Here is a 12,278-nt window from a genome sequence, read left to right on the forward strand (position 1 = left end):
GTACGTGAGTGTAATACTGTGTCGAAGCGAGTATGATTTTTAATTACTTTTAATCTTGTATTTGCGGAAGTTGCTTTTGTCTTTGTGTGTCGATTTTGTGCCACGTGTTTGGTAATCAGTGACCCTTCTGGTCCACCACGGCACCGCAATAGGCTTTATTTTAATAGTTTGCTTGTTTAATGAGCTATAGTTTCTGCAAGAATATCTGTTCTTTCGAGCGCTTTCTACAAAGTGGCACAACAATTTGATTCGGAATGCACCACGTGCTCTAGTTCAGCCGTTTGCAAGCAGTAGACGCAGTTATTGTGTTGAATAATTATCGCACAACCTCGTGCATTGGTTAAACCCCTGTCCAGAACATCGCGTGCGTAGAATCGTAATGCGAATCTCACTGAGATATTTTTATGGTATGAATGCAAAGGAGATGATAGTATCATTGTCCCCCACCCCCGTTTTCTGTGTTTCTTCTTGCTGTAGGTAATTGTGCTCTGTTACATTCACACGTAATTCTTACTTAAATATTTCTAGTCAGGCACCAGTTATGTGTAGTTAGGATGTGCAGCCAAATACTTAGATACAATAAATAATCTACGTGAAAGATAAATTCTATGGTGTCGATCTTACCCACTTACTCCGATTTCCAATCCCGAATTAATCAAGTTGCTTCATGCACGACATGGAGTGCTATTTATCTGGCTACTTAAAGAAATTTGCATACTTGTAATTAAATTATTAAAGTAATTAAACTAATAATTTTCCAGCTCCGTTTTTTTCTAAATGATTAGGAAGGGCTTTGGCTGGTGGCGACCCTGAATTTCTGAATTTTTATCATTATTTGTGTGAGAGAAGCAGCTAGAAATGCGAGATAGAGTATATGGCTCGATGAGTAACGTCGTAAAGATAGTAATACGTTACAATATTTTAACACAAACAATCATCACCTAACTCTTTCAATGCCTTTTTAATGTTCTCTATTTGACAGGGTCTGCAAGTTTATAAAGACCACAGGATACAGAGCTGCAAGGTGAAGTCTTCCGTGTAGAACGGAGACCAACTTGTTTGCTGCCTGACAACCAGGCGTATAGCTAATCAAACGCTTCTGACAGGTCATGGCTAGGCAGTTGTCATGGCGGTGTCATGCTGCAGTGAAGTAACTGACTAGCAGCGAACACTCTCTCATCTGAAGACATCACGTTTACTTGATTTTGTTCTTGCTTTTCTTTGTGCAGTTTGCACTGGGAAACGTTTTTCCAAGCGGAACGGGCGATAAGAGAAGAGTATTGAAGTCTTCATTCATTGCACTCCAGCAACAGCTGAATAATAGCACATAAAATTAATTATGTCCTCTGAAGTGAATGAAAGGATCGGTGAGAATGAAATAATGAAAGCGCAGTGACATAAACTATTGATTTCAGTGCAAACTATTCATAAATGCTGAGACTGCAATGCTATCAACCTATAGTGACAACTGAAAATTTGTACCAGTGCGGAACCCAACCTATGATTTGCCCATCCCGATAAGCGCAAAATACGGGTTTAGAGTCCCGGCCCAGCGCAAGTTTTCAATAATCACTACAAGTTAAAAAAACAGAAATTAATTTCAGTTGGAAATCTGTTGTAACTTAAAAAAGAAAACGAAATACAGAGAAACAAAAACCTTCGAGACATACCTCGAGCGACCTGTGAATGCCGTATTCGAAGGTCTTCTTGCCGAGCTCGCGGAACTCTGCGTCCGGGTTGCCCACCGAGTTGCTGGAGATGCCGAAAGCGCAGCTGTTGATCACGTCCGTAGTGCAGCGGGCTGTCACCTGAGACGATGTTAAGTGCCACACTCAAACAGCACACTTTTAACACATTTTTTTGTCTTTAGTGTCACAGTGAAATGCATTTGTGAATGAGCCAGTGTTACATGGAAAGTAAAGTCATAAATAGCTAAAATAATTATGCCAGAATGAGATTTTCACTCTGCAGCTGAGTGTGCGCTGATATGAAACTTCCTGGCAGATTAAAACTGTGTACCCGACCGAGACTCGAACTCCGGACCTTTGCCTTTCGCGGGCAAGTGCTCTACCAACTCAGCTACCGAAGCACGACTCACGCCCGGTACTCATAGTTTTACTTCTGCCTGGAAGGTAGGAGAGGAGGTACTGGAAGAAGTAAAGCTGCGAGTACCGGGTGTGAGTCGTACTTGGGTAGCTCTGTTGGTAGAGCACTTGCCCGCGAAAGGCAAAGGTCCCGAATTCGAGTCTCGGTCAGGCACACAGTTTTAATCTGCCAGGAAGTTTCAAAATAATTATGAATCATTACATTCAGCATACTAACGGGCTTGTCGTAGTGGTAACACCGGTTCCTGTCAGATCACCGAAGTTAAGCGCTTCGTATTTGGCTAGCGCTTGGATGGGTGACAGTTTGGGCCTGCCGAGCACTGTTGGCAAGTGGGGTGCACCTGTAACGCCGGAAATGCATATCCTCCTATTTCCATCCATTGTACTGTAATTTATTTCCTTATTTTGTTACCTGAAGATATGACATTTCTGTGTCTTTATATATTGTAATTGTGTTACTATATATATATATATATATATATATATATATATATATATATATATATATATATGGATTTATGTCGATGTATAATTGGTTTGTTTTGTAAGTATTGTTTGTATTTTTACGCTGGGTCTGGCCTAGGGAAAACTATGCTATCGAACGATGACATCGATAGGCTGTGTGGAGAACCAAAGTGTTTAGGATCTTTGGTAGTGTTAACTCTGCCGAATGGAGCGCGGGCAGAGCAGAGAGAGGCTGGCTGGAGTAGGGCAGTGGAGCAGGTGTGTTGCGAGACGCACAGGTGTGTTGCGAGACGCTCCCGCGAGTTGCCGCGTTTTCGGGGTTTGGCAGCATGTAATTGCGCTCGACTTGCTATGATAGTTTCTGACACGGTGTCGCGGACAGTGTCGAGAAGAAGGCGCGCCAACATCCAGCTTCTGCAACAGCGACGGCCGACAATAAGTGATTGTCGCCACCTCCTCGATCGACGACTTCAAACCTTCCGTCAACCAACAAGGAAGACTGAAAGCACATAAAGTTTTAGAACTATATGGCAGACCTCAGCTTTTCAAACTGTTCCATTTTCATCACAAAAATACAGCAACTTACCATGAACCTTTGTTGCCCATTGTCCCAATTGCATTACCAAGCAGGGTCCCTTTCTTTTCCGGAATGAACCCGAGTGTCGTTGAAATTCAAACGCCAGCATTAAAGTAATATCATACCATTTCACTGCTTTAATTTCAAAGTTCAGTTAAAGTATTCATAGCTGGCTACCATAACCAAACAGAATTATATTTACACAAGCACAAATTAAGAGTGTGAGTTTTGTTACCATATTTTAGCTTACCTGTGACTGCAGCTCAGCTTGGTACGTACTACATTTTACTATTGTTAATTGTTCAGAATCATTTAATTCAAGTTCAAAGTTAAATCTCTTATTTCTAAATTGTGTAGATTCAAGTTGCTTTTGAGATGATTGTTGAGGTAGCCCAAGACTAACCTTATTTTATTTAATTTAGTAGTGCTTCTGAAACAAAGATTTGCTATTAATTTCAGTCACTAAATTAACTTTCAGTTTTCCGGTTTTATTAATTCTTTTGCTAAATTAAGTCAGAGTGTAGCGAAATATATTACTTCTGACTAACATTCAGTTTTCACACAACACGTGTCAACCTTCAGTTGCCACGCTTTTAGTGCTAATTATATGTGCATTAACCTTTCTTTTTCAGTTATTATAGTAGTTGTCCATAGGACAGGCGACCGTAATTTTCCCCAAATCTCAAATATCTAATTAACGCCAGTTAATTGTTAACGTAATGACCGCACATTTACTTTCTTTATTAACTTTCCCCTTCTTCAAAACTAATTTCCATCAATTTCATTTGCATTTTTACTTTCATTTAGATGTAACCCTTTCTCCCTCTTTACCGACAGATTAACTTCGGTGATGATTGCTTTTCCCAAATTTCCATTAGGTACACACGGTTTAATTTTTCACTGTCACTAAGGTCGATAAGTGAGGGGGAGGTTACACAATCAGCGCTTTTGAGGTCAATTGAGGAGTTACTCGGCTGATAAGTGGCTGCTCCGGTTACGAAAACTGACAACGGTAGGGAGAGCGGTGTGCTGACCAAATGCCCTTCCATATCTGCATCCAGTAACGCCTATCGGGTGAGAATGACACGGTGGTCGGTCGGCACCGTTGGGCCTTCCGAGCCCTGCTCGGCTTAATTACTCGAGCTGTTTAGGTACCAGCGTAGTGTCCCATCACGCGACGGAAGATGTGACAGTGTAAGTAGTCTGTTTGTATGTTGGCAGCGCTATAGACAGCACTCTGCGCCCTTGGCAAGAGATTCTGTGGTTGGACGGACTAGCAGTTAGCGAGTGGGTAGAGAAGTGTGTGAACACGTTTTTCTTAGTGGAGACTCTGAGTTGGTGGGACACGCATTGTAAAGTGAGATGAAATGTCTTATAAGAAAATATGCAGGGAAAGGTATGATAATGGATGTATGGTTCATAATGTTTGGTTAGTGGAATTATTGACAGCTACATAATTTTTGGAACTGGATGTCACATGAATAAGGTAAAATTTTCTAAATACATTGTTTGCTCTACAACAAAATCTTTCTTTCGCTAACCATATGCTTCTTAGCAGTTAGTCTATAGTAATTATAATCTCTTTATTTAGCTGGCTGTTGTTGCTACTCGCTGTAATTGCTGTAGTTCGTGTTATGAAGATTTTCTGCGAGGTAAGTGACTTATAAAAAAGAATGGGGTTTCCACTATACGGTTCGTCATCGAGTTTAGGCAATTAACAGAGTTGGAGGTAGTTTCATGTTTCTTTATTTCATATTTTTTGGATTTATATTATTGTTAGGATTTCTTGCAATTCAGGGCTATTCTTTTGTGTTAATTAATGGAAGTCATGTTGTCAATATATAGCAGTCAGATTGCGTTGGGCTTGTATATGGTGAGCAATAAATGAATAGGTTAAGTTTGAGTTGTCTTTGTCAGGGAAAATTCTGTTGGTCAGTGCTTAAAAAAATTAAAGAGTTAGTTTCAACAGATTTATCTAACAACGGTTCAGGCACGGAAGGGCGGCTATTCAAAAACTGCATCCGATGCTTTGTCCCTCAAAAACGGGTTTAAATGTTAAAGTGCAATTACACAAACCCATCGTGGAACCAATAACATGTTATGGGAATGAGTTTTGGTAATTCATAGAAAGAAGAGCATGTAGAAACAAGAAAATAAGAGAAACGACACAGACCCATTACAGTATTACAGACAGAATAGAAAAAAGTCAGGTAGGATCATTAGGGCATGAATGGTTCAAATCTTATATCTCTGGCAGGGAACAAAGGGTGTTATTAGGAAAGAGACATGTATCAAGCTATCAGGCATCATCCAACTGGGAACTAATTACATGTGGGGTCCCACAAGGTTCCATTTTAGGGCCCTTACTTTTTCTTGTGTATATCAATGACCTTTCATCAGTAACATTACCAGATCCCAAGTTCGTTTTGTTTGCTGATGATACAAACATTGCAATAAATAGCTGATCAAGTGTAGTCTTAGAAAGATCAGCTAATAAAATATTTGTGGACATTAATCACTGATTCCTAGCCAATTCTTTGTCACTAAACTTTGAAAAAACACCTACATGCAGTTCAGAACCTGTAAGGGGTGTCCCACGAGTTTATGCCTAACATACGATGACAAGCAGATAGAAGAAGTTAACAGTGTTAAATTCTTGGGATTACAGCTTGATAATAAATTGAACTGGGAGGAGCACACCACAGAACTGCTGAAGCGTCTTAACAAATCTCTACTTGCAATGCGAATTGTGTCAGACATAGGGGATATAAAAACGAAAAAGCTGGCATACTATGCTTACTTTCATTCCATAATGTCATATGGGATTATTTTTTGGGGTGCTTCATCAAGCCAAGCTAAAGTCTTCTGGGCACAGAAACGTGTAGTAAGAGTTGCATGTGGTGTGAAGTCAAGAACATCCTGCAGAAGCCTGTTTAGGGAACTAGGGATACTAACTACTGCTTCCCAATATATTTATTCCTTAATGAAATTTGTCATTAAAAATATATCACTTTTTCAAACCAACAGCTCAATTCATGGAATCAATACTAGAAATAAGAATAATCTTCACAAGGATTTAAAGTCACTTATTCTTGTACAAAAAGGTGTGCATTATTCAGGAACACACATTTTCAATAACTTGCCAGCAACCACAAAAAGCTTAACAATCAAAGAAATTCAGTTTAAGAGAAGCCTAAAGGATTTATTGGTGGCCAACTCCTACTCCATTGATGAAGTTCTCAGTAAAACCAACTAATATAACTTCTGCACAATTTCAGTGCATTAATGTGTTCGTTGTAAACGTGTGTGTGTGTGTGTGTGTGTGTGTGTGTGTGTGTGTGTGTGTGTGTGTGTAAGTACAATCTAACTTCTGCACTATTTCTGTGCAGTAATGTGTTCATTGTATTATAGTAGTTGTTTTACGCGTTTATTAGCTAATAAATAAACAAAAAAAACTTTTTTTTATTTTAAATTCAGTGTATTAGTATTTGTAAAATGACTCTTTCATATAGTGTTCATTAAAAAATTACGATCATTCCACTTGGGACCTGTGGAATGGTACATTAGCTTATTTGCTTTAGTTGCAAATATTTGTCATGTATTTTCTGACATGTTCTACATCCTGGAGGACCTCCTCACTATGGACCAACCGGAATGAAAGCAAATCTAATCTAATCTGTCAAAAGAATTGAAAAAGACCGGTGGGCAGAGAGAGTACTTTCATGCAATCTCTTAGAAGCAAAGGAAGAGGAATATTACGAAAAGATTGGCTAAGGGCAATCCAAGAGGCGACAAAGAAAAGAGGATTAGCAAAGAATAGCGAGATCGAGGCGTCTGGCAACAGAGATGCGGGATGTGGCGCAAGCCTTAGGATCCCCACGACAAGAAGAAGACATTTTAGCTCTTCTGTCCCCGTATCAGCCGTATTATATGATTTACATGCAAACAGAACCGGCAGTCTGTGATGGATTCCCGGCAGTCTGTGATGGACTTCGATTTTTATTTTGATGCACTGAATCTGCCACAAAATTTAACGCAATTTGTGATTGTACAAAAGCTCATTTGGATTAAAATACATCTTTTAGTACGATCAATAGGTTGACTGACGCCATAACAACGACATCACAAGCAGCCATTGCTAAAGGACGAGGCAGGGTGTCAGCAGAGTCAATCCTAGAGGTTTGTCACACAGCTATAGATGTGTGTCATTTGAGACGGCAATTTATTTTCATTGCGAATACTGGGGTTGTGGCAACACAATGGCAGCCATACTGAAGCGGTTCTGATATATTTTTCATTTGAAGTGGAAGCTGAAAACAAACAAACATTCGGCAAGGATTTTGTTTGTTATTCAGAACCCAATATCACCTCAGATATCAAATGAAACTTTTGGATTTCTAACTCTGGATAAAACTACAACTATGATAAATATATGCAAGGGAATTTTGGATCTGGGTATATTACTAGCATGTGCTCGTTTAAATTCCAAACAGTAGAGTATGCAGTTACTGTTTTCACGGTAGAAAAGTATGATGACGCTTTGCAAAGATGCATTACAATCTGAAAACCAATGGTCAGCGATGATTTGGAGGATCTAAGCAGAGAGGGAAAGTTATCATTGACAGAAATATAAATATTGGTGGCCTATGCTGATACGCCACAAAAGATCGAAATCTTCGAGATACGAAGAAGCGATTCTTGCTGTTTGGACAACGCTAGAGTGAAGAGGGATACGTAATTTCTGCAGTCCCTCCGGGTAGAGCCTGCCAGAAGCGCTCCGGAGCTCTTGAGTTGTGCTGTTCGCGGCTCACCTCCTTAATGTCCAGCTCGACGGTGCCCTGGGCGGACAGCTTTGAGCGCAGGTAGTGGAGCATCTGCTGGTCGCAGCTCACCACCAGCGGGAACATGGCGCGCATCTTGCCCGACGTGAATGTCGGCGACAGCTTCGCCCGCAGGAACTTCCACTCGGGACCCTGGAACGAAAGCACACGTGTCTAGTCTGGTCTGCATCTCTTGTTACGAACAAAACCGTTGGATTCACAACCTGCGCAGCTTCTCCAACTCAGTTTCTTCAAGAGACTCATATCTCTCTATTAAAAATCATATACTGTTTTGAGTCATTACTTAACAAATCTATACTGTTGTCGCCTCGAAAGACAACATCAAAATACCTTAAATTAATACGAAACATCAAAATACACTACTGGCCATTAAAATTGATACACTACGAAGATGACGCGCTACAGACGCGAAATTTAGCCGACAGGAAGAAGATGCTGTCATATGCAAATGATTAGCTTTTCAGAGCATTCACACAAGGTTGGCGCCGGTGGCGACACCTACAACGTGCTGACATGAGGAAAGTTTCCAACCGCTCTCTCATACACAAACGGCAGTTGACCGCCGTTGCCTGGTGAAACGTTGTTATGATGCCTCGTGTAAGGAGGAGAAATGCGTACCATCACGTTTCCGACTTAGATAAAGGTCGGATTGTAGCCCATCGCGATTGCGGTTTATCGTATCGCGACATTGCTGCTCGCGTAGCTCGAGATCCAATGACTGTTAGCAGAATATGGAATCGGTGCGTTCAGGAGGGAAATACGGAACGCCGTGCTGGATCCCAATGGTCACGTATCACTAGCATCTTATCCGCATGGCTGTAACGGATCGTGCAGCCACGCCTCGATCCCTGAGTCAACAGATGGGGACGTTTGCAAGACAACAACCATCTGCACGAACAGTTCGACGACGTTAGCAGCAGCATGGACTATCAGCACGGCGACCATGGCTACGGGTACCTTTGACGCTGCATAACAGACAGGAGCGCCTGCGATGGTGTACTCAACGACGAACGTGGGAGCACGAATGGCAAAACGTCATTTTTTCGGATGAATCCAGGTTCTGTTTACAGCATCACGATGGTCGCATCCGTGTTTGGCGACATAGCGGTGAACGCACATTGGAAGCGTGTATTCGTCATAGCCATACTGGCGTATCACCCGGCGTGATGGTATGGGGTGGCATTGGTTACACGTCTTGGTCACCTCTTGTTCGCATTGACTGCACTTGGAACAGTGGACGTTACATTTCAGATGTGTTACGACCCGTGGCTCTACCCTTTGTTCGATCCCTGCGAAACCCTACATTTCAGCAGGATAATGCACGACCGCATGTTGCAGGTTCTGTACGGGCCTTTCTGGATACAGAAAATGTTCGACTGCTGCCCTGGCCTGCACGTTCTCCAGATCTCTCATCAATTGAAAACGTCTGGTCAATGGTGGCCGAGCAACTGGCTCGTCACAATACGCCAGACACTAATGAACTGTGGTATCGCGTCGAAGCTGCATGGACAGCTGTACCTGTACACGCCATCCAAGCTCTGTTTGAATCAATGCCCAGGCGTATCAAGGTCGTTATTAAGGCCAGAGGTGGTTGTTGTGGGTCCTGATTTCTCAGGATCTATGCACCCAAATTGCGTGAAAATGTAATCACATGTCAGTTCTAGTATAATATATTCGTCCAATGAATACCTGTTTATCATCTGCATTTCTTCTTGGTGTAGCAATTTTAATGGCCAGTAGTGTATTAATAAGATTAACTGTTTTTGTTAGAAAAAGAAAAGGGAAAGAGTCGTGCTGAGCAGGACTGAATAAGGGAGAGTTAGTGCTAAGATGAATATATGAAGCGAATTTTGAAGAAGCAGGGTAAAATATGTGAATCAGGAGAAGAGATTACATTCGGCGACTAAATAGTGCACCATCTGAATTGGGAACGTACTAGATGCCACCTGAGCTAGTTACATAAAATGAGGGATACTTCGTTGCAAAGTTTGTTTACTGTTACTCTTAATGACTAATTCACCTTTTTATGAAAATTCTTCTTCTTCTTCTGACACCGCAGGGTTAGGCCTAGCGCCTGTTCCGGTTTCGCCACACCTTCCTCGATGTTCCCACACTTATCTTATTCTGTGGTTTATAATCAGTTGATAGTTTAGGAAGTCTTTGTGTTCTCTCCATTTTTCTTTGTATTGGATTGCCTTTTGCGTTATTGGTTGGATTTCTAATTCGTCCCTTATTACTTCGTTTCTAATTTTGTCTTCCCTAGTACACCTTTTACAGACCTTAGAGGTTTCAATTCAGATGCTTCTGGTTGCCGTAAATCTTTTTTTCTCAGCGTCCAACTATCTGCCCCATATAATAAAACAGGAATTGCCATGACTCTATACACTTTTGTTTGCGTACCTTTATTTATTCTGTTAAGATCAGAGCTGTCAGACTGTTTCTTGAAACTAACCAGGGTTCTAAACATATTACATTTTGTTCACACTTGCGATACAACACGCAAAGAAGACACACTTAAATGGAAAATAGTCTTCACTGTGGACTATGTCTTCTTACTCCCGTCACTAAAGAACAGATTTATTGCCGAGTTTGACAACAATTTCTTTTTCTCGCATGCTCGTTTGGATCCTTTTCCACATTGATCTTCTGAGCAGCGTTGAGTTACTTTTATCTAGTACGTTATTTTTGAGCCAGTTGTGACGATGTACCTGATACTTGGTGATGGGACATCAGATTGCTTTCAACAACCGAGTGGTCAGTCAGTTTTTTCAGTCGAATGAAACAACCAGATGTTTTCTCCGGCCCACTATGAACGTTTTATCTCGCTCTCCGGGTTTAGGTGATTTTACTTACGTAGTTCTTCACGTCTTTCGGTAGGAGACAAATATTGTATCTTATTTCAACGAGATCTGTAAAAAAACGTACGCTCTTAAAAATGAAGTATTTTCAAAATTAATGTTTTTATTCACTTAAAGACGAAATTTTTATACTTGTGGTATTAAATATGGAATTTTGATTGGTTTTAAAAGATTTATAACTGGTACTGCATTATAAATTTATATTTAAATAAGTGAACAATTATCTTTTTATTTAAATTTACTTAAGCTCTGTCTCTTTTTCTTCCCGCTAGCTTGCTCCCATCACCGATAATTGTATTTCGGTAAATATTGAGGTGACGTGAACAGAAAGCACAAGAGATACAATTTTCTTAATTATTTGGTCACTTAATCATTGTCACCTGTCGGAAGTATTTTTCTGTGAAAAAAAAATTGCCATCATTCGTTTATTTTCGTTGAAATTTTTTTAAAAGTAATGTAGTTTCATAATATGACTCATCGTTGCAGATATTGTACATCGCACTGAATTTATCTTCAGGTTCACTTTTTAGCCAGTCATGTGATTTCCTCCATTCCCACTTCACTGAGCGTTTCGGCATTCTGATCCAGACACAAAGTACACTATCAATAAAACGTCTGTTTAAAATATGGACGAAAAACTGAACTGAAAGCTACATATTGGCATTCTACAAAAAGCAAATATCGGAGCGCAATAACAGTGGCTACAGGAGATAACAGAGTTTAGTCAACGATATTGTGTAGTCTGCTGGAAGAAATGGTCAGATTTTCTGCATAAATAACTCTTCTATATAAAAAGGCATACAGTAAATATGAGGGTTATTCGGAAAGTCAGGAACGATCGGTCGCGAAATGGAAACCACAATGGAAATCCGATGAAGTTTTGCACAGATGTGTTGGACCGTGTCTCTAGTATGCCCGCCGATCGCGTTACGTCGTTCTGTTTAGTTCTGAGCACACAGGGAGCACACGAAGATACCTAGCACAATAGTGTCTCCCGCCAAGTACGAGGGCCTGGTGAGAAATTTCGCCTGAAGCTATGCAGCCAACATTACATAAGTGTCGTGCGTTTTCTTCTTCAAGAAAATTATCAGCCGCATACTGCACGGACAATGAAGATGCTCCTGCATCGTTTTCAATTGAAAATGTTTGATTACCCACAATACAGCCCGTAATTGTCTCCCTCTGAGTTTCATCTCTGCTCAGATGAGCCGCTGGCTATGAAGATACCATTTTGGCACAGACAATGAGACATAGGCCAGCGTAGAGAATTGGCGGAATTCACTGGCGGCTGCCTTCTATAACGAGGGTATTGGAAAGTTGGTACACCGCTACGACAAACGTCTAAGGCGAATCGGTGACTATGGAGATAAGTAGTTGGAAGTTGTAGCTAATTGTTGCAAATAAAACAGTTTTGATTTTCACTGTGGTTTCC

General features: G+C 40.8%; 1 protein-coding gene across 2 annotated transcripts in view; it reads right to left on the minus strand.

Annotated features, from left to right (window-relative positions):
* The window catches only part of LOC126411067 (cytochrome P450 6k1-like), a 166,586-nt gene that overhangs the window by 55,652 nt on the left and 98,656 nt on the right, over positions 1-12,278 (minus strand). For both annotated transcript variants that reach the window (XM_050081337.1, XM_050081338.1), the window contains exons 4-5: positions 7,959-8,120; positions 1,671-1,808 (exon numbers count right to left, since the gene is read on the minus strand). In XM_050081337.1, the coding sequence (XP_049937294.1) occupies positions 1,671-1,808; positions 7,959-8,120 (300 nt within the window). The remainder of the gene's footprint in view (positions 1-1,670; positions 1,809-7,958; positions 8,121-12,278) is intronic.

This window comes from Schistocerca serialis, chromosome 1, assembly GCF_023864345.2.
Source record: "Schistocerca serialis cubense isolate TAMUIC-IGC-003099 chromosome 1, iqSchSeri2.2, whole genome shotgun sequence".
Lineage (NCBI taxonomy): Eukaryota > Metazoa > Arthropoda > Insecta > Orthoptera > Acrididae > Schistocerca > Schistocerca serialis.